The sequence below is a fragment of the Lathamus discolor genome, chromosome 7 (assembly GCF_037157495.1).
Source record: "Lathamus discolor isolate bLatDis1 chromosome 7, bLatDis1.hap1, whole genome shotgun sequence".
Lineage (NCBI taxonomy): Eukaryota > Metazoa > Chordata > Aves > Psittaciformes > Psittacidae > Lathamus > Lathamus discolor.
In genome coordinates, this window is record NC_088890.1 from 17,224,524 (window position 1) to 17,246,775 (window position 22,252).

Below are 22,252 nucleotides of genomic sequence, written 5' to 3' on the forward strand. Positions count from 1 at the left end.
CATAGCTTATTCTCCTGCGTGAGCTTGCACAAATGCTTGTTCTCTCTGCAGGTACTCGTGAGTGTTTGAGCCAGGGATTACAGCCCTGTGGCAGTAGCCGCAGGTTGTTCACATCATCAGTTTCGCTTCATACTGTGTATGCAACTGAGGTGCTGCAGTGATTCTTGATTATTTTGCAGACTTCTGCAAGCCTTGTTTTATAACTGCTGTGGTTTGCCTTTCTTCTAAGCCTCGTGTTAAATTTTTACTTTCTTGTGACTGTCATATTCCTGCTTCCCTACATGATTCCCGTGCTGTTTGGAAGATGTTTGTATCCCAGGACAAAGCTGCGTATGCTGTTTCTTCATGCCTGAAGTAAGAAAAGCACACAATACGCATGTTCACAGGTATTTCATAAGCTTCTGGGTTGTATTTCAGACCCTGCAATTCAGACTCAGGATACCTCTGAGAGTGGAAGAGTAGATTTTCAGCTTGACTCATCACAAGGACCATCAGCAGACAAGAACAGTCATAGAAGAGTAACTTCAAAAGATGCAGCCAAAACCACGTGGAAAATAACCAGTGGTATGGTGCTCATTTTATGTTATTTTATATTAAAGTTGTGTGTGGTGTGGAGGACTGACTATCTGTTATAAATTTCAGAGGACCAGAAGCAGTTAATAGAAAATATAAATGTATGTGTTGTGGAGGATTATGGAAATCAAACACCTTGCAAGAGAATTGCTTTTAAGCATTGATAAGGATTTGCAGGATTAAGCAGAGTGCCAGAGCAGTGGATGAATAAAAACAGAAAAATTTCTTGCTCTCTTGATTAAAGGGAAAGAACTAAGACTCCAAACATCACATGTATGAGAAATTTTACTTGTCCCAGATAAGAGCTTAGGATATTAATTATGGCATCTATGTAATATGAGGGGGGTTGGTTTTGTTTTTAAAGTTCAGTGGTGAAATTACTTTTTCTTCCCACAGAAGGACACATCAGCTTATGGTGTATTTCCCTTTCACACCTATCTGCCAAAAGGTGTGGATATTTTTTTTCATGCAGTGTCAACTTGCTTTGTATATGCCTGGAAAGTACATTAATTGTATGAAAAAGTAATGTTACTTTCTACTGAAAGGCATAAAGTTCATTAACCAAAGAAATTCTCCTTCATATTGTGGGTTATTTCCATTTTGTTTGATCTTTGGGATGTTTAGAAGGAATTGTGTACTGGGACAATGTCAGTAATCCATACTTGCTGTTAGGGTTTTTTTGCTATTTTACTGCTTGTGTTTATGAGAATGAAAACTGTTGTAACCCCATAAACCCCAGGACTGATGTTCTAGTCAGGAAACTCCCAACTGATCTTGCCTCATAGTCAACAGCCACAAGCCTTGTTCAGTGCTGATGACTTAGCCAAAAGCATAGTCCTTCCACTTAGAATCATGGAATCAACTTGGTTGGAAAAGACCTTTAAGATCATCAAGTCCAACTTCTGAAAAAGTGCTGATGTGCATACGACTGTGACAAGTCAGTGGCACGAAACCACATTCCCCATTCAAAATCAAGGCTATGTGGTCTCTGGCTCCCCACCTGTACTGTGGTCAAAACCCAAGTTATGTCTAACAAGAACTGTGAGTAAATATCGATACAAATTTCATGGGGATAGTGGAGCTTTTGTAAGTGATTAACTTAGAGGTTAGTCACTGCTAACCTCTGGTTAAGGTCCTGATTACCTTAGAGGTTAGTCCCTGCTATTCATGGTAGTATCTTTTATATTTATTATAGACCTCAGTTCAGCATGTCTTCTGTGGCAGGTGTGCAGTACCTTTACCAAGGTAAATTATTTTAAAGCAAGGGATAAAATAAAATGAGTGAGTGTTGTTTATAGTTTGTCATTCTTATTTAGGCAGTGCTGAAACCCTCATTAAAATGTTAGGCTGTAATTAGAAGCTTTAGCATAAGTCTGTGTAGAAGAACTAATTAGATGCTTAGGTGATCATTCTTGCATTTATCTTGTTAGCTGCAGTGTTGTGATTACGTAGTAGTTTGTGTATTTTGCTAAGAAGATACTTGAAATCATTCATTACAATTGATATGAAAAAACTGAGTTAAAAAGAAAATCCAGCATAGTTTGTGGTAGAGAGAAAATAGGATTTGGTTTGGTCCAAAACTTCCCGTCTTTCACTTGAAGGCTATTAGCAGAATACTACACTGACTACAGGTTGCAGGAATTGCTGAACTTCATAGCATAAAATACCATCTTAAAGCCTTACAGACTTTTCTGTCTTCCCCTGCATATTTCATTAAGTACTGTTCCATACAAACTAATGCTTGCATTTAACTTACTATTAACCCAAGTACTTGGGAACATCTCTGGAAGCAAGTGCTCTTTACAGATGTTATACTAAACAACCTGAATACTCAGGCTAAATATTATGCAGACGCTGAATCTTTTAAAGTACTTCTTTATATTTCTGAAGTGCTTTAGATCTGAGTAAAGACATTACTTTTACTCACAATGGGGAGTAAAGTGCTGTGTAAGAAGTTTTTGGATGTCCCGAGCAGAACCAGGAGGAGGCAAGAGTTTAAGTATCTAATTGCTTCCACTTCTCTGGACACTTGACAAAAACTGTTACCTAAGATCTTTTCTTTCATATTTTGATGCTTCATTCAAAATTGACTTAAAATCTCAAACCCCAAGTGGTTTGACACCTCTTTTTTTTGCTTCAGAATTCGTTACAAAATTTTATCTCTAGTGACCTCTGCAAATTAAACAGCAACAACTGCATTAGAAGGCATTCTAAAATGAGAATAGAAAGGTGAAGCAGTTGGGGAAGCTGGTTGTTATTAGGTCAGTAGGCCATAATAAAAATTAAGCCATTTCTCTCTACTCATTCACTGTCCTTTGTGCATAAAAATTAGCAGGTTCTCATGAAATGCTTGTGTATAACCATAGAGGGCTCTTTACAGTGGTCTGAACTATTAGTGCATATTTGAAAACTGCAAATACAGCATGATACATGTCAAACCTGATTTCATGATGTGGGAAAAGGCCTTCTCAATACTAAAGGAGTATATGTTATACATCTTGGTCTTGCTCAAGCCACTGCCGTTGAAACCTGGTAAAATGTGTCTAGATCAGGCTGTATACTTGCAAAATAGACTTTTTTTATGTACAGTAGACAACAATCTACTAGATTGATTTAAAGCAGCATGATTATCTAAAATAAAAAGAGTTTACTTGAAAAGTCTTGGGCCTTATGCCTATAGATGGTCTTCATCTACACACTGAAGTCTCTTCTGGAACATGTAGGTGTAAGCCATCCATGTGTCAGGTCCCCACTTTTCACTGGTTCCTAGTACAAACTGCTGTTTAGAATATTGGAGTTTGGCAGCTTTACTAGCTATCTTTACTAAACTGGGAAAATCACAGCAACCCAGTGAGAAAACAACTGTTTCTCCTAGCATCTCCCTCATCTTTCTTTTGCCTTCATTTATGGTGGCTGAGACTTTCATTTTTCCCCTCAAAGCAGCTCAATCTGCCTGAAGTGATAATTCTCTCTAACAAAACTAAAAAGACTAGAATTCCATAACAAACTTACTGTCTTCTGTGACAGCAAGGATTTTATTAGTGCAGTGCTATTTCATTATTATGGTTTTAGTAATTTTTTATTGAGGCTTTTATAATACGGTTGGTGGTAACTTTGTTTTGCGGAGCCAGAAAGTTTCAAGATATAGTGAATAATCCACACCACACTACTTTTAATGAAGATAAGGGAGTATTGCATACTTCAGCAATTCTCCTTTTTATCAGATGCTGTTTGAAATTGGTTTTAATCAATCAAATTGACATTTTTTTCTATACAATAATTCCAAACAGTAAAATGTAAATTAACAATAAGAGTATAAGAATGACCTTTTCATGTTTATCTGGGGCACTCAATCTTTAAATGCCTTTCTATAGTTTATTGTTGGTTTAAAATTGGCAGATGGTTACTGCCTGTATTCAGGGAAACTTGGTGAAACAGAGATCTTAATTAATTTTTCATGTCATACTATTTTTCATCAGAGCTATAGTTTGAAATTGAGATTTAAACCGTAGGTTCTGGACATAAAAAAATGTGTAGAATTTCAGTAAGAAGGAAGAATCAGATTGTAATATCAACTTTCCACCAACTATGTGTGATTTCTTTTTAAATGTCAGCCACAAAAAAGTCTAAAGAAGATCAATAGCCAAATTTAATAAAATTATGTTTCTCTAGAATGAAATTCAGTTGAACAGTTTCAAATCTTAGCAGTTAAATAGATTCAGATTTGCAAATTGCAGGTTTGCATGTCGTATATCAGAGTCTGTGGATTTTTTGAACTGTGATCTGGAAATGTTCTGATTTAACCTTGCCTCACCTGGAAAGTAGCCTGATCTTTTTCATTGCATCCTCCTCACTCTTTCAGCTGTATAAACCTGGTAAGCAAAATGTTTCTGTATTAGAAAAACTTCTTTTGCTGTACAACTCCCAGGGAAAATGGGTGATCAGTGTAACACGCAACTGACCTATGTGGCATTGAAATAAGCATTTTACATTTCAGATGAATGGGTGTTTCCAAAAAGTCTCACTGAGAGTGTTCAATTGGATAGGAGCGAGCAGTTCGTAGCTGCTGAAGATTCAGCCTGCCATAATGTAACCTTGCCAAAGAATGCCTCAGTTGAACATCACAGCAATGAAACAGGTGATCACCAAGTGAATAATAAAGAGACTTTCTCATTGTCATCAAGACCTCAATCAGCTCCTCGTGGGAATTCTCCAGATATGTCACCGGAATGTGGCATTTTCCATTTGGATTTGAAGCAAGATAGTAATGGAGTACATGGGAAAACCCAGATTGACGATAATGTTCAAGGAACTGACAGCAGTGAAGAGGTAGGCTACATGTACATGTAATTACTGATAAAGTAGTCTTCATTGTAAAACTCCTAAGATGAGATTTTGTCTTCAGGCTATATACAGGATAAATCATCTTTACCCCTTATATCTGTGGGTAGATTTGTCTTTGTCCAGTTGCTGTGCCTAACTGGATACAGCAGTGAAAATCATAAAATGGTTTGGGTTGGAAGGAACTGTAAAGCTCATCTGCCTCCAGCCCCTTGCCACAAGCAGGGTCACCTTCCATTAGATCAGGTTGCTCAAAGCCTCCTCCAACCTGACCCTGAACGCTGTAAGGGATGGGGCAGCCAAAGCTTGGTGGGGCAACTTGTTCCCTCTGTAACACACAGACTAAAGAAACCTAAACCTGTCAGCCCCTGTGCCAACAGAGATGTGAGTATCGTGCATGTTTACAAGAAAAAAGATTTTAGGAAAACCTGCATCACAAATTTGAGCAAGATGTAAGTTTGTTAGGGTTGAGCAAGAGTGCAGTAAATAAGGCTTTGTTGTGCCTTTTAAAACTGCAAGCTCTGTTTTGCCCACCAATATTGTCAAAAGTGAGTTAAGAAATTTCAGTTTTTTGATACCAGTTGATGATTGGTATTTCTGCTTTATGTCCTGTCTGAGCTGTGTCAGCATCACCAACTTCAGTTCTTTTGCAATGTGGCAATCTTTCAGCAATAAAATTAATGAAAGAAAAATACTTCTTTAGCAAACGTATCAGCTGTTTCTATATAGAAGTTCACCAAATTGTCAATGCACTGAATAGTTGGATTATGTTATTATGGCAAGTACAAAAACAGTTTCTACCTTTATGAACATTCTATTTCATTTTGAGTTATGAAATCTGTTCCTTAGCAGTCTGCTCTGTTGCTTATAGCTGAGAAATAAAATGCAGCTGAGTTTCATAATATCAAGGTGGACTGAACCGCTCTATATTCTGCATCTCTGAGAACCCAAAATGCTGATGTTAATTATAAGAAACACAAATTCTCTCTTCTGTAGTTGTGGGCGGTTTACCATTATCTAGAGCAGTGTATTATTTATTAACTTAAACCCATAAGACATTATCTCAAGCAAAGTTCTAGAATTTCAGAATTAAATCAGTTTTAGCTAACCTGGTAATTCACAGCTACAGGTTGGGCAGAGAAGAGATTCAGAGCAGCCCTGCGGAGAAGACTTGAGGGGTGTTGGCGCATGAGAAAATGAACATGAGCCAGCTTCAGTGTGCGCTCGCAGCCCAGAAAACCAACCGTATCCTGGGCTGCATCAAAAGGAGCGTGACCAGCAGGTCGAAGGAGGTGATCCTGCCCCTCTACTCTGCTCTTGTGAGACCTCACCTGGAGCATTGTGTGCAGTTCTGGTGTCCTCAACATAAAAAGGACATGGAACTGTTTGAGCAGCTCCAGAGGAGGCCACGAGGATGATCAGGGGACTGGAGCACCTCCCGTATGAAGACAGGCTGAGGAAGTTGGGGCTGTTCAGCCTGGAGAAGAGAAGGCTGCATGGAGACCTCATAGCAGCCTTCCAGTATCTGAAGGGGGCCTATAGGGATGCTGGGGAGGGACTTTTCATTAGGGACTGCAGTGACAGGACGAGGGGTAATGGGTTAAAACTTAAACAGGGGAAGTTTAGATTGGGTAAAAGGAAGAAGTTCTTTACTGTAAGGGTGGTGAGGCACTGGAATGGGTTGCCCAGGGAAGCTGTGAATGCTCCATCCGTGGTGGTGTTCAAGGCCAGGTTGGACAGAGTCTTGGATGACATGGTTTAGTGAGGTGTCCCTGCCCATGGCAGGGGGGTTGGAACCTGATGATCTCAAGGTCCTTTCCAACCCTAACTATTCCATGATTCTATGAGCAGTACTATATGGGATACCGTTCTAAAAGTGTAGAACTGTTTGGATTTCAAAGAATTATTTTATTTAATTTGTAGAAAGTCAGTATTATCTACAGAAGTATTTACTTAACTGTAAAACATAAGAGAGAAGTTGAATTTCGGGATGAATTTCAAATAAGTAAGCATTTATTCTCATTATGTTGCATATACTTTGAGCCATAGGATGCACAGAATATCTGTGCTGGAACTGTACAGTTTTTGTAACTTTAGGCTTTTGGGGAGGGAATGTTTCAGGCTGCAAACTGAAAACAGCGTTTATAAGTTACCCTTACTGGTTACTAATAAGTAATTGAAATAGTTCAATGCTGTTATTCAGTTATCAGAGTCAAATAATCAGTTTAAGATAAAATTGCTTCTTCTCCTGGAACCATTCATCATCAATGACTTATCTTGTAATTCTGGGCATGCCTATGCTTTCATCTCAGATTTCTGTCAGGAACTTTGTATGGGTAAACTTGTCATGACAGCATTTATGGATTCTGCCCAACCCAGAGCAAACCCAAGAACTCTCGCTAATAAAGGCTGTGACTGTGGCAGGTGTGACCACATGTCACATAGTGCTATCAAAAATGTGTTTTACACGTGACAGGCAAAGTCATCAGAGAAACCTTCAATGAAGAAACTGAGATTTTTTCTGTCCTTCTACAATTTAAAGAATAAAGAAATATGATTAAGATAATGTGCCGTTACAAAGGTTGATAGATAACTTCACTCTGGTACCTCAGGATTAAAGCTCGGTGTACACAAAGGGGTATACCCCTTGTGCTCCTAGTAGGTGGCCCTCTAGAGTCCTTAGAATGATCTTAAAATTACAACCCAGCAAAAGCAATCAGTTTTATGCATCCCGAACCGCCCATCTGCATCTTTCAAGGAATACATCACATCAAAGGAAGTGCTCATTCCTCAGGAAAATGAGTCTCATCTTCAGTTTACATATGCTGTGCTACAGTTAATCAAGCAAACTTTATTGATGTTTCTGGCACCATTTCATGATTTAGTATTTAACAAATTATTCTAGAGCCTAAATAAACATGAACAGTGGAAGAGACATGGAAAGGTTGGAGGAATTTAAGCTTTAGATAAATCAGAGTTGTCCATTTATCTCTAATGTGTGTGGGGAAAAAACAGGGTTTTCTTTAGTAGTATTCCATCCTCAGTTAACCTAAGTTAATATGGGTTTCCAGCACAGATTTTAAGATAACTTATGGCAAATAAAAATCCATGGAGAAGAGGGAAATACAGATTTGTATTTCAAGGCAATAACTAAGTGAGGGACTAAAACTTCCAATACATTTATCATTAATAATATTGAGGGATTATTTTCTTGTATGTGCATTTTATTCTGTGTAATCCTGTCTTGGACTCACTGAAATCAGTGTCTTGGATATAAATACTTGGATCACTTTCATTTGCAGTAGGACTGCACCTTAGCTGTGGGAGGCATAATGAAGATGATATTTCAGTGTCTTATTGAATCTTGTAATACATACTGCCTTACATCCAGTGCAGTGGCATATGGCAGACAACCAGCATGATGAAATGAAGATGGGGCCTCTGATCCTTTCTTCCTTGAGAATAAGAATCCCGAGGCAAATGCTGGATGTGTATCCCCATTATTTTTCTTTCCATGTGTTTGGTCTGGATGTTTATTGTTGAGATGCGGTATGAGTGAGCATCATACCCTTGATTCGTGGCATATTTTGCAGAGACATTGTTTCAAGCATGAATTTAAGGTTAACAAAGTAATCTTAAACTCTTAAATGATATTCAAATGGTGCTGAATGTGGTATTCCAGTATTATCACTGGTGAGTAATGTGATCTCAGCATGAGTTATTCCTTCTACATTTAAGTTGAAGATGTGATACGAAAATATGGAATATTAATAATTCAGTGAAAAAAACATAATTGTGGAGTTTTTACTTTAAGTTTACAGTTGTAGTAAATTTTATTGAAATGATGATCATAGAATCATAGAATAGTTAGGGTTGGAAAGGACCTTAAGATCGTCTAGTTCCAACACCCCTGCCATGGGCAGGGACACCTCCCTCGAAACTCTGCCACCCAAGGCTCTGTCCAACCTGGCCTTGGACACTGCCAGGGATGGAGCATTCGTAACACAGGTTTTGGAGGTTACCAGCATTCTAAATTTGGGTTGACCTTTTGAAAAGTGTCATCTTGTCTCCCTCTCCTTCTCTTTCTACTTTTGATTACTTGATGTAAGATGTTTGTGCTGTACTCAGTGTAGTTACCAGGAAGAGCAGCTTGTTTTCAGAATCCGTTCAGAATGAGAACTAAGCAGCAGAGATTAAAGAGCCATTTTCAAATGTTAAGGTTATTTAAAACTTTGTTGTGTGATGATGAGAGGGAATCATTCTTGCTTTGTTTCCTAAATTTAGGATGACAACGGTGAATTTATCCAGAGAACAGAGAACCTTGAGATCAGCCACAGCAGGCCAGGAACATCTGATTCAGCAGTTTTTAAAGAGAGCCCATTAAAGAGGATGTCATGGAGAAATGAATACTGGAAGAATAAGGGACACAGCAAACATGAACTCAAAGAGACTATCTTATCAAAACCACAGAGTTCCACTGTGAGCAAAACAGATTCTGTTAGCTCTCAGAAAAGCTTAAAGCCTACTCTTTCTCTGTCTCCAACCGGAAGTAAATCTGCGTTTTTAAAAGAATTTCTAAATGGATCTGAGGAAAATGAAAGCTGCGAAAGAGTTTCTGGTCAATTAAAAAGATCTGTCAGTAAAAAATCTCTGAAGAAGATCTCAAGAGAAAATTCATGTCTGACAACACAGAGTTTTGTGAGTGATTTTTACTTTGAAATTAAGTTACTAGACTGCATAGAAAGCTATATTAGATATACTTATTTGCACCAACTGAGAAATAATATGTGTTTATCCAGGTACATTCTGGTTTCATCATAACGGTATTTACTGGGCTCAGTCTACTGAAAGTTGATTTTGTTGTTTTTTGAGGCACACAATATAGTACTCCAAATAGAAATCACAGAGTTTTACAGATAAAAAGAAATGTCATTGAGCAGCTCACATTTTGGAAATATATGAGTTTTGGTGTAAAAGTTTACAAAGGAAAAGTGACAGACTTTGAATTGATCGATTAACGAGGGACGATGGAAAAGTGTTAATGTAGATAGAATCATAGAATAGTTAGGGTTGGAAAGGACCTTAAGATCATCAAGTTCCAACCCCCCTGCCATGGGCAGGGCCACCTTGCACTAAACCATGTTGCCTGTTCATGGCCACAAGGATAATTTCAGATACATGTGACTGGCTGCTTCAACCAGTTCAAGCTGCCACTAGTTTCAGTGGCCACTTCTTCTGCCAGCGATCAGTGGGACATGAGTGTTGGTCACCGTGCCAGCCACTGACAAGGAGTGTCACAGAATCCCAGACTGGTTTGTGTTGGGAGGGACCTTAAAGCTCATCCAGTTCCAGCCCCCTCCTGTGGGATACTTCATAGTCTGTCTGCAACAGCCCTGAAAAATAATAAATTTTGTGATTGAGGGCCAGCAATAAGGCTGTGTCAGGGGCTAAATTCCCAGGATACTGAAAGAATTTTTGCATTCATCAAAGTGTTGGTTTATTCCTGTTTTTTTTTTTTTTTCCTTCTTGGAGTCTCCTTATGGAAACATGCAGTAATTCAAAGAAAAGTACGAAGCTAATTATGTTCTTAAATATTTCCTAATAGCTGGTTCTCTTTTCAGCTTCTAATGAACTATTTTGAATCAGGAACTGGAGCTTAAGAATCAAGTGTATTCTGTAAATCACAAATGAAATAGTATGTTTATGTTCCATGGTTTTGGATAGAATTCTTCTGGGCTTAGAATTAGTGCAGATTTGTATCTTACAGCATGTGACCTCTTCTCTAAATATGTTAGGAGTGGAGTAGATTAGATTTATTCCTGAGCATCTGAGTGAATCAGGCCACACTTCTTCCTCAGGCTTCAGGGATCTTCTCTTATCAGACATCCGCTAATAGCGCTGTGAGACCAAAGACGTACGTAGCTGGCATCTTCTGTCCAGCAGCACTCAGTTGCTGATGGTTAGGAAAAGAAAACACAAACAGCAAGGAGAGAGCAAGCACCCAGTGCTACCTCCCCAGCATGCCCTGCAGGCTGCCTTCCAGCAGCCCATAGCTAAGCAATCCCTTCAGTGAAACGTGTTGTCTTTGTGGTAACTGGTGGTGGAATTTTTTTCCATAGATGTGTGTAGCTGCTTTTTGTACCTGTATGGCCTTTGGCTGTGAAAGTGAATTTCAGAGTTTAACTACTGTGTGTGGGAAAAAATACTTATCTCCTTTTATTTGTTTTGAATGCACTGGCTCATGCCTGGTGCTTTCTCATTCTTGCCTTTGTTACAAGAAACATTGAATAATCTTTTAATTACTATTCTTACCTGTGCCACTTACTGTTTGATAGCTGTGTGTCCTATACCCCTGCAACTGTCTCTTCTACAAGTCAAGGAGGTTTATGGTATTTAGTCCCAGGATTACTGTTCTGTAAACTTTTTTGTTATTTTACCCAAGGATGTTCAGTCTTGCAGCTGCATGATCATTGATGTAAGAGTGGGGTTTGGATATTAATATCTTGAAACAGGTACCACTGCTGGGACCAGGACCACAAGAATAAATGCCTCATCCCTGGCAGTGTTCAAGGCAAGGCTGGATGGGGCTTGGAGCAACCTGCTGTAGTGGAAGGTGTCCCTGCCCGTGGCAGGGGTTGGAACTGGGTGATCTTTAAGGTCCCTTCCAACACCAACCATTGTAAGAGTCTCTTCTTTGTGGCTCTGTGAAACATGATGTTTCATATGATTATGAAGTTACATATGTTCTTTGAAAAAAATAATTTTATTAAGAATGTTGTCAATTTTAAGATTTATACAATAAGCTGTTTGAATGTGTCTTTCTTCTGACCTCATACATATGCAAAGTGGTTTTGCTGGAGCACTCCTGCAGGAAGAAACTAGTATTCTATGGCCTGTAAGTTTCAGGAAGGGAAGTGCTGACATATATTAACTACAGTGAGAGAACACTGGAGACTTTTTTTGTTGGCTGTGGGCATGTGATAATTTTATTTCCATTTTGAAAGAGTGCTCATTGTTTTAAGAATGATGTATGAAAGGATGGTTTTGTACGAAAGGGTATTAGAGTTTACGGAGAAATAGACTTTTCTTATCTGCTTCTATGAAGGACTGGTAAAGAAAAATAATGCTTAACCAAGTCTTCCTGCAGTTGGTTTGCTGACTACTTAATACACTTTAAGGACGTGGTTGCTTGCAATATTTTATTCATGTTTTAATAGAGTTCTCTATTATTAAGTTCAAATATTTTCAATTAAGAAAGAAGTGCAGGCCTCTAGGTAATATTGCAAGCATGCAGATAGCTGGCAATTAAAGTTTTCTGCATAACCACACTCAAACAATCCTGAATAAATTGTTTGAACCCAGAAGAATGCAAATGTTTTTATATATGAAAAAAAAAAAAAGTTCAAAAGGTTTTGTCAATCTAGTGACAGTTTTAAGCATTTAATAAAAATACTGTATCAGAAGGGGAGGATATGCAGAAAGAGGAGATAAGCTCTTAACTGCTAAATGAAATATTAATTCTAAATAAATTTATGAGTATTGCAAAATTGCTTCTTGCATCAGAAGTTTCTCCTAAATTACAGAGTGAACTTCACTTCAGATTCTATGGCTGAGACAATACAAAATTTGTGAAGAGGCTGTTCTGTAGTGGGCATCTCAAGCTACAAAATAGTCCAAACTATTTCTCCTTTCCTACAAGGAGTTTATTGTACAGGATGTTTAGCACAGAAAATTGCTATGACATCTGTTCTCCTTTCTGAATATGGTGTTTCTAGAGTGAGAGCATAACATGTAAAGAGAACAGGATGGCAACTTGAAATAAGCTTGGGGAGAGAGAAACGATGTTTTGAATTGTTTTGTAAAAGTTACAAAAATCTATGCATCTTTCTTCATAGCTGTAAAGGAAAATGCAAGCAGGCTTGGGCAAGGTTTTTCCTTTATTAAAAAGAGAAGGAAAAAAAACGTGATTTCAATGCTTAGTGATTTAATTCTGCATAGCAGTGGTTCATGCTGCCATTTTAATGCTGCATGCCAATTGCTTCGTATATGAGGGAAGAAAGATAAGCTGAAGCTTCTCTTACAGTAATAAAATAAATGCAGAAGGCACCTATATAAGAAAATAAACAGGACTTCAGCATCTTCAGTAAGATCAATAAAAGTTATAGCAGCTGTAGATCTAGTAGAATACTAATAAGCAAAGCAGACTTTCCAGTGTAACATAGCAAGCTTCATATGAGATGAACAAATAACTAATAGTAACTGAGCTAATAACTTACAATAAGGGTCTAGGGAAGACATCCTATATTATTTTAGAGATAAAAGTGGTAGTAATAATGTATTCAGGAGTGAAGCCTGGACCTCAAAAACCACAGATACAAAAGGGGTGGCAGCTGTGCTGACAGCTTCTGTCATCATCTTATACCCTGTACAAAGTGTCAGACTACCTATATCTGTGCCAAAAAACAGCTTCTGAGTGCTTGAGGGTTTTTTTCCTAGTGAAAGTGAACACTTTGTGTGTGAAATACTAAGCAATGTATGTAAAAACCTAGGATATACATATGCCTTATTGCACTGGTTCCTTAAAATAAGAAGAATCAGTGTCTAACATCTTCTGTGGGCTGTGTGCATCATACCTCCGTGGAGCTGAATAATTGAGCCTGTATAATATTTTATTAATCACTCGCACATATCCATGACTGTTTTGAAAAACAAATGTCCTGTTTGTGTGGTGCCATAACCTGCAGGTATTAAATGTTGCTGTACTGTTTATCTTAATTTAGCTTATACACTAGCATGTTACCAAAATAGCTTTTAAAATTTAGTGCTGACGTGTGTTGCTTTCCAGAGAAATTTTATGCCGTACTTGACAAATCACTAAATGTTATGTTGCTGGTGTTTATGGTACTATGATAACTGTGTGATCGGTTTATTTCAAGATTTGCATTTGATGCTTAAGCATAGCTGCTGGGTTTTTGAACTTCTGTAATCCTGCTTTTATCTTCTGTTTTTAATTGCAGTGGAACAGCAACTTCACCAAACACCCAGGATTCAAACTGTAGTCCGTAACAGTGTTTGTGTTCTTCCTTCTGTAATTACATCTGAATATTTTTGATCTCCATAGCTGGGCAGGAATCTGTTAACTAATCTTTTCTAGTAAACCTTTTTGTTTCTCTTTTAGTATCGTAGCTTCTAGAAGATTCCCCACGAGATTCTCCACTGTGTTTCGTTCATTCCTATATTCTGTTCCATGAGCCTGTCTATATTGTTGACTACTCCATTTTATTTCACAGGAGTACAACTGGAAAAACTTCCAGTCAAATAGACTGAGTTCATCTGAACTACAGATGCTGGCTAGCATGAAAAGACAGCAGAGTGAAGAATCAGGGGATACTGGGATCTCCCATGGGCTGAGTGCATCACAGATGAGTAACTGCAATGTTAGCCTAAGTACAAGCAGTGAAGATACAGCAACCTGGAACTCTTGTTTCCCGCCAGTAAGTCTAACGCCACAGTATTTTCTCTATATAGTTTCTGTCAATTGTGAGACTCAAGGATCTTGAATATCAAAATGTGTTTGAGTAGCTTTGAAATTTAAGATACCACTACCAAGTGTTTTTAGAACTTAGCAAGTAAATCCTGCAACCAAAACACATGCACCTCCAGCAGGTCCTGTAGTACCACCATGGACAAAGAGCAAATCTATTACATGTATTCCTTTCTAGAATCCTGAATAATCCTGTAGGCTGTGCAGCTTGTAAAGTAGTGGCTGACAACCTGCAGGTGTGTGGTAGTACCTAAAAAGAGCTCCAAAATGAATGAAGCCCAGATATACCAGTCAGCAACCACATTACAGTGTGAGTAATGGAAAATAATTCCTTCTCATGATGATAAAGTCTTATTACTGAAAAGATAACTGGTGAAAGCACTGAAGGAGAAGAACAGCATCAAAAAGCTGCAGTAGTTCTGAGCTTTTAGTATGTGATCCTTCTGTGTTTCACACCTTCTATCCTTATTTGTCCTTGTACAAAGCAGTACAAAATTACACAAGCTGTACTATGTGACAGAGTACTGTTATAAGAAGCAGAGTATTTGTTACAGTCCACTGAAGAGTATTGAATGTATGAAATCACACAATAACATTTCAGCAGCTATGTAAAGGTTCTTGCAGGAGCTGCTGTAAAACTAGATGGCCTCATACTCCATTTATATCTCAGCGACATAGTTCTTATTTTACTATAGGCGAAACAATAATAAACAATGAATGTGGCATAAGTAAATCACACAACACAACTCTCAGAGGAAGATCCAATGTTAGAAGAGTGAACACTGCTGTGTTGACCCAGTATAAACTGTTGCAGAGTAAATGCTCTTAAGTGTTAGGTGGAAATTACCTCCAGGGATCTACAGGGACCAAATAGAGGCCTGTACAGCAGCTGTCTTCCATAGTGAATGATCAACACAGCATAGGAACTTTATGGTACACTTGTAAATGAAGGTTTCAAATGAGATGTATTGCCAAGTGGGTAATTGCACAAATAAGAACTTCGTGACCAGAGTAATGTTTTGCAGGATATCAAAGAAACATTAGTTGGTTTGAACTATTTGAGATATGTCAAAATTACACATTTAGTTGTAATTTTGTTATTTCCAATGTGTTTTCTTAGTACTTACTAATAGAGTCTGACATGGTATGAATCTGCAAGACTGGACAAATGGAACTCAAATAGCGAATAGCAGTCTCATTAATTTCTGAGTGGTTTAATTGCAAGGAAATTGATAAAAATATTTAGACGTGAGGTTTGGTTAATACGAATTACATTACTAAACCAAAATGAACTTTTAAGGTGAAATGTACTGCTGCAGTATTCAGTGAAGCATAATGTGATTGCAAAGACAGTTCTTTGATCTTACTGTCTTGATCGTGTTCTGTAGCTTCAGACTAATAGCATCAGTCTAAAAAAGAGCTTAGATATAACAATTTAGTAATTTAATTTGTAATTTAATATAGCTGTATTTTTTCATAGTAGTCCTTTGTGGCCATCTCTCTGTATGTAAATCAAGTGTAAAAGGCAACATATTTGTCTTTAGAAGTTTTTCAAATTTCGTTCAGTTGACTGAAGCGTTGGTATGTCTTATACATGCAGCCTTGTCAGGTTTCTCCTCTGTATTTTGCAAGGTGGGCACTGAGGTTTTACGATTTAACGTAGAACCTCCTTTCCAGGAAGAGATCGTTTAGAAATAAAACCTAATCTTTCTCAGATAAGGACTAACCACTTAGTCCCTTGCTACGACAAAGGCTGCTGAAATTCAGCTTCTGCAGTCTTCCCTACCTCTGCTTTTATGCAAGTGTACCCTGTACCAGCACAACGTCGGTTAGTCCACAATACCTGTTGTGATTCACTTCATATTTTCCTTTCTGAGATAGCTGCCATGGCACCAGCTATTCATAGATGTGGTACGGGTTTTTGGACTATGGACCTGTGTGCTTAACACTCCTTGATTTAACTCTGTTCCAGTATTTGGAAAACAGCAGAATATTCACGTGAGGATGATAATCCATTTTCTAGACCTTTAGTATCTAAGAAGGTTAAAAACCGTTTTTCTTAGGAAAGGTGATTATTTAATCACCCCAAGTTGTTCTAACACAGAAGAGCAGCTGAGAACATTTTTGGTATGTTGCTGCTAAATTTCAGTATATTTTGTTATGCTTACAACATTTCAGAAGACTTTGAGAATAGTGATAGTGATGCCAGTATTCAAATGAAAGGTAAAGCTTAGAATAAAAAGAGATTAGGTTTTATGTCACTGATCCTTAGTACAACCATCACTTGATTCAAGAGAATTTGCAAATGATCTATCCTTCCAAAATCAGATGTACAAGCTGGAAAAAAGTGTGTATATGTAATATATATATAGCCATCTTCCAGGTGCATAGGTAGATGATTTTAGCAGTGCAGTGTATAGAATAGAAATATAAATATTCCTCGTATTGTAGTTTCAGAAATTAAGGACAGCTTGAAATTCTTGTCATGATTACATATGCTGTTTACTTATTATTATATATTATTATATTTATGTTTATTATTATATTATATTTACTATTATTATATTATTATATATCATTAGCTTATATTTATTATTGTATTTATTATTATATTATTATTTATTATATGCTTATTATTTATTATTTCATGTTTACATGTTTCCAGATTGTATCTTTGTGATTATTTAAACCAGTAGTATCTACTGCTTTCTCTTATGTTCTTCAAAGATGAGTAAGGAATATTTTTATTCGAAATTTTCATTCATTTTGTACATTTTTGTCTCTTAGTGGAATCTATGGCAACAGCACCACCAGAAGGCAGTTTTTTGTCTATCATGTTGAAATAGCTGTGAAGTTTTGCAAGGCAGGGCAGGATATAATCATGTTACATTGTGACCTTTTGTATCGAAGTAATATTTTACATATATAAAACACATTTTTACTGAGTTTTTTCATCACTTGCCATTGCTACTCTGATTTCCAGACTTATTGAAAATTCTCATGTTTCTGAGTCTAATGAGTCTAAGGAACCTTTCTGAATGTAAAGACACATAGATCAATCACATTGCTTAGTTGCAGTTAGAACATATGTCCTTAAACAACTGTAAAACAGATATACTGAAACTGGATTTTTCATGCTATGAGAACTGAGTATAGGCTGCTAGGAGAACTGAATATAGGCTACCAGGAGAAATATAAGCTGTTTAGCAGCTGGTATAAATATGACAGCCAAAAGGAATAAACCAGCTTTTGACATTACCCAGCAGAGCTGCAACTTATAAATATGAGAAACTTTTATTTTAAAATGGATTTACTTCAAAGAGTAATTGTAAATCTTTGTAAAATGGAGGGAGAAAGAGGAGAGCACATTTCCAAATCAATAATATCTCTATGTAGAACTAAGTATTTGTAAAGACTTTGAGTGTGTCTTACCTGAATATTTTCTGAAATCTGAAAGTGTATGAAATTGCATGTTAGCTTTGCAACAATATGCAAGACAGAGTTCTGTATACTGCAGAGTATAATGTGAAGTTTATACCCACAAATATGCACATTAACCAAGAAAATCTGCCAAGCTGATAAAATATTTCTGCTTAGATGCCTTGTTTTATTCTAGAGATCCAGTAAGACCTTCCTGCCCTGTCAGGGTTCTTGGACAGCTGTTTCCATACTTCAGAGACTACTTCAGATGTACAAGAACCATTCTGGAGATCATATATAAGAGATTTCAGGATATCTTATTACATTTTGTCTCTGATTCTCAGCCAGAAATGCAAAAGAGAAGGAAGATTCTCATAGATTGCTCATTGATACATCCTAGAAGCTTGCAGTGGTTTAATGCTGCATTAGCAGACTCCAGCATACATTCACTACTAAGACCTGTCTATTGAGTGAGGAGTACTCACAGAAAAGAAAGATTACTTGTTCCCCAAGCAGCTTCGTAAGTATAAATTCAGTCGTATAAGCCTTGACCTGCAAGACATTTGAAAGAGTTCTTCCAGGTTCATACCTGATTTGTGGAAGGTCTTCTGGTTTCCTTTATAATGGTTGAGAAAAGAAAGCCACTTCACACAGAAATGGTTTGGCAGAACTGAAGTCCGACAGACAAGAGGAGTGATATTTAAACCCAGAATTATTCCAACTAAGAGCTCAGTTTGATAACCCCTGGAGGGATCTGTTCACATGAAGTCAAATTGCAAAACTGAGGCAGACTATTCCTCACTGTGAAATGAGACTAAAAGTTATTTAAACAGATATTCTGGCTCACAGACTGACTAGTTCACTTTCTGTTTCATTCTCAGTCTTCCACTAGCCATCATTTGAGAATTGCACTACCCACCACCAGTGACTCGTATTTGGCAGTAATTAGGATGTCATTCATCCTGTACATACATTTTACAACATCCCTCCTCACTTCCTGAAACCATGAGAAGATATTAATTTTTATATTGATTTCTGTAAAAAAAGGCAATTGCTTTCATAGTGCTTAGCATTTATTTCTAGCATTTCATGTACTAAATCGTACAAGTCTTGTTAATGTATGCTTGTATTTTCACTTCTTTTGCACTTTCTTCAGTGATTTGGTTAGAGCTGCTTTTGAGGTGTGTGACAATGGCCAGGGGGTCTCTTCTGGAAGCACTACAAATATACTGAGAGCAAATATATTTCTGAATGTTAGAATTCTTGAATTTTTGTACCAGTGTATGAATATTGATCTGTCTTCCAAATAACTTTTTAATGCCATAAACCAAAGGTAGTTTGAAACCTTTGGTGTGGGGAGTGAAGGTGATAAGATTTGCATGAAAAACAGTTTGGGAATGAGCTCTGAGGCCTTGGTGCTTGACAAGCCCTGGGGGGATGAGTTGGGGCGTTGAAGGCTAGGGAAGGTCGAAAAACAAGCCTTGGCAGGATGGGCCAGGATGTAGTTGAGGCAGAAGTCTCAGTTGATGATGTGGGGGTTGTGAGAGGGGCTCCAGCATTGTGATTGGACTGTTTACCTGGAGGGTTTTACAGGGGCCAATGAGATTGAACGTGGCATGCTTGTGCAGGTTCGGAAAGTACCAGACGGGGATAAAAAGGGCTTTATTGTAATAAAGTTGGATTTGATTCTCAATTTGGATTTGAGTCTCCTCGTCAGCTTGAGTCTGTGTCGTGAAATGCCACACTTTGGGGTACATTCTTAACAATGGATAGGTAACATTTGAAGACTGTAGGAAATTATAATCTTTTGTATGGATGTTCATACAGTCCACATTATCTACTCATGAGTAGCTGAATCCAGGTATCAAGTTGGCAATGCCATAGGGTATCACATCTGCTTCAGCAAATTTCATTTGGGACTGCTTAGGTTACTGTTACTGAGGAGAGAGGAGCCAGGCCTGCCAGCCCTCTTAGCTCTGCCTCAGTGTTGTCTCATCTTAAGAATGGCTGGTTCTGCACAGGTCCTACTAAGAGTTCCTGCACCGTGCTTTCTATACACGTACAGTCCAGATTTTCCTATGACAAGACTTCGCCACCCTCCCTTTCTGAAGCTTCCTGACTCAGCCCCAACACTCACAGGCAGTAGAGAAATGACCATGTGGTCAACTCTTTAATTCATGTTTATTTACAGCCAGGTAAGAATCATCTGTTACGTTGCACTTTTGCATAGTTAGAATCTGAATATCCATTTTTAAGTTCACAGGTAAGGAAAAAGGCTGTAAAATTCTAATATCAGAAGCTGCAAATGTGTATGCTCATAAAAGATCTCTTACATCATTCTAAACATACTGAAAGAATTCTTTGTAGAGTCATTTTCTCACTATTATTTTTTGTTTTCCATAGCCCACCAGTCAGGAGCATCACTATCAGAAAGAAATGAGCCCACTTTCTCACTCCAACCCACGGTAAGATTCCATTTATAGCCTGGGCAGTAAGGATTCAGTTAGAGTGTCCCGAGTATTAAATGTGACATTCTTTGATGTAATCTTAAATCACTTTAAGAGGGCTTTACTGTTGCTCATTTCAGTCATTGTCTGCATTATGTCTGTGTTGTCCTGGAATGTAGAACTGAATTCTGCATGGTTTGGATGTACCACTGTGTATTTAATGGAACTGACACGAGCCTTGCTCCTACAACTGCTTTGATGCATGATTCAGCAAATCTTCCTCATCTGACATACATACACTCTCATCTGTTTCTTTCTCCCGCACTCCCTCTCTGCTTTGAAGGCTTAGAAATAGAATTCTCTATGTGACTGTACGTGTTGGGGAATCCATTTGTTACAGAAGATTTTAATGTCACTTATTTAGACAGGGTTTCTTTAATAGCCCAGTCAGGAGAGGGTGTTACAACACTGTGGGATAGTTCAAGTTGATCCTGTGTGCAGCTTACTTTGGCTGTCAGGTTTTTAGCTGCTTCTGTTTTATTTGGAATCAGCAAGAAAATCCCTGTGACTTTAATATGAGGCAAAATGAAGAACAAGGGGAGAGGGTGGCTGGGGAGAAATAATCAGATTGAGATGATCAAACTTAATTGTCCACTTGCAGGTGAAACCCTAACATCACTTTGTCAATTTTTTAACAGCCTGAACAAGAGGTGTACTTATTTTTAAAAGTAGAGCAATTTCACTTGGTGGTGTTTATGTTGATTTTGCATGTCCCCCATTTAAATGGCCAATATATGTGTGTTGGGAGGGATATGAGCAAATGACATTTCAGATACTTCTTTTGCTTTTATCAATAGTATGAAGTGTTTTCTGACAGCACACTGCCAGTCATTTGTGGAGAATAATATACATTTTTCCTCGCACAGATGTTTTCAGTCACTTATTTCCCTTGCCATCCACGTTTTTATGGATTTAAAATGTTCTTGTTAGATTTCATGAAGTGAACACTGAAACTTGCCATGCGAGTTCCTCCAGATGCATCACTTACTGTATCTAATCTAGCAACTATAAAAGAGTTCATACACAGATTTAAGACTTTAAAAGCAGATTCATGTCTTCCATGCACAGTTGCACTTGTCCTTTTTATGATCTTTTTTTATTTAGTTAACAGTTAATTGAAAATGAAATAATCTAGTTTTTGAGGAGATTTCTCTGCCTGTACTGCATTTGGCAGGCTGGACTTGCTGAAGTAGTTTGGAGGCAGGAAAAAGGCATTCTGTGAATATGCTTGTGATTTTCTAAGTCTTAGTGCTAGCAAAAAAGGAAAGTTCCAGTAAGGTGTACAGTAAATGAAGATATTATGTATTAGGGTTGGAATGAAACTGTCACTTTGATGGATTGTGAGACAAATAACAGATTAACAGATTACTCATAGTCCGAATGCAGCAGACTGTGAAAAATGTGCAGGAGGTGTTGGTTTGTGCTGATTTAATGGTGTTTTGAAACTACAGTAACACTGCAGGAGAATAATACAATGTAGCAAATAGCTTGCATTTTTTAATCATCAATGTATTGCCCCATTGTCCTTAAATACTTTTAAACACAGAGCTTTCAATTCATGCCAAGTCATATGGGCATGTATAGTTACGTTATTTTCTAGATTTTTATTCAAATGTGCCTTCCAAAATCCTTGATTTGTATGTATAAAAGTATACTCTGTATTCTTTTAGTAGCATATCTTCTCAATACTGACTCAGTTTTCCACTTTAAAGTTAAGGTTTTACCATCTGGACCTGAGTATCACTGAGCAGTTACTGATATATAAGTTAATATTGAGTATTTCTTGGTTTATAGCATATGTTCCAAAGTTGAAGTTGTTGGAAGGATTTGAGATGCAATAAAGGACAGCTTAAGCCTCAGGTGACTT

At 37.6% G+C, this 22,252-nt stretch overlaps 1 protein-coding gene across 9 annotated transcripts in view; it reads left to right on the forward strand.

Moving 5' to 3' along the window:
• Positions 1-22,252, forward strand: part of CFAP20DC (CFAP20 domain containing) — an 83,848-nt gene that overhangs the window by 55,383 nt on the left and 6,213 nt on the right. For all 9 annotated transcript variants that reach the window (XM_065687420.1, XM_065687422.1, XM_065687421.1 and 6 more), the window contains 5 exons: positions 418-564; positions 4,571-4,902; positions 9,199-9,612; positions 14,205-14,408; positions 20,282-20,343. In XM_065687420.1, the coding sequence (XP_065543492.1) occupies positions 418-564; positions 4,571-4,902; positions 9,199-9,612; positions 14,205-14,408; positions 20,282-20,343 (1,159 nt within the window). The remainder of the gene's footprint in view (positions 1-417; positions 565-4,570; positions 4,903-9,198; positions 9,613-14,204; positions 14,409-20,281; positions 20,344-22,252) is intronic.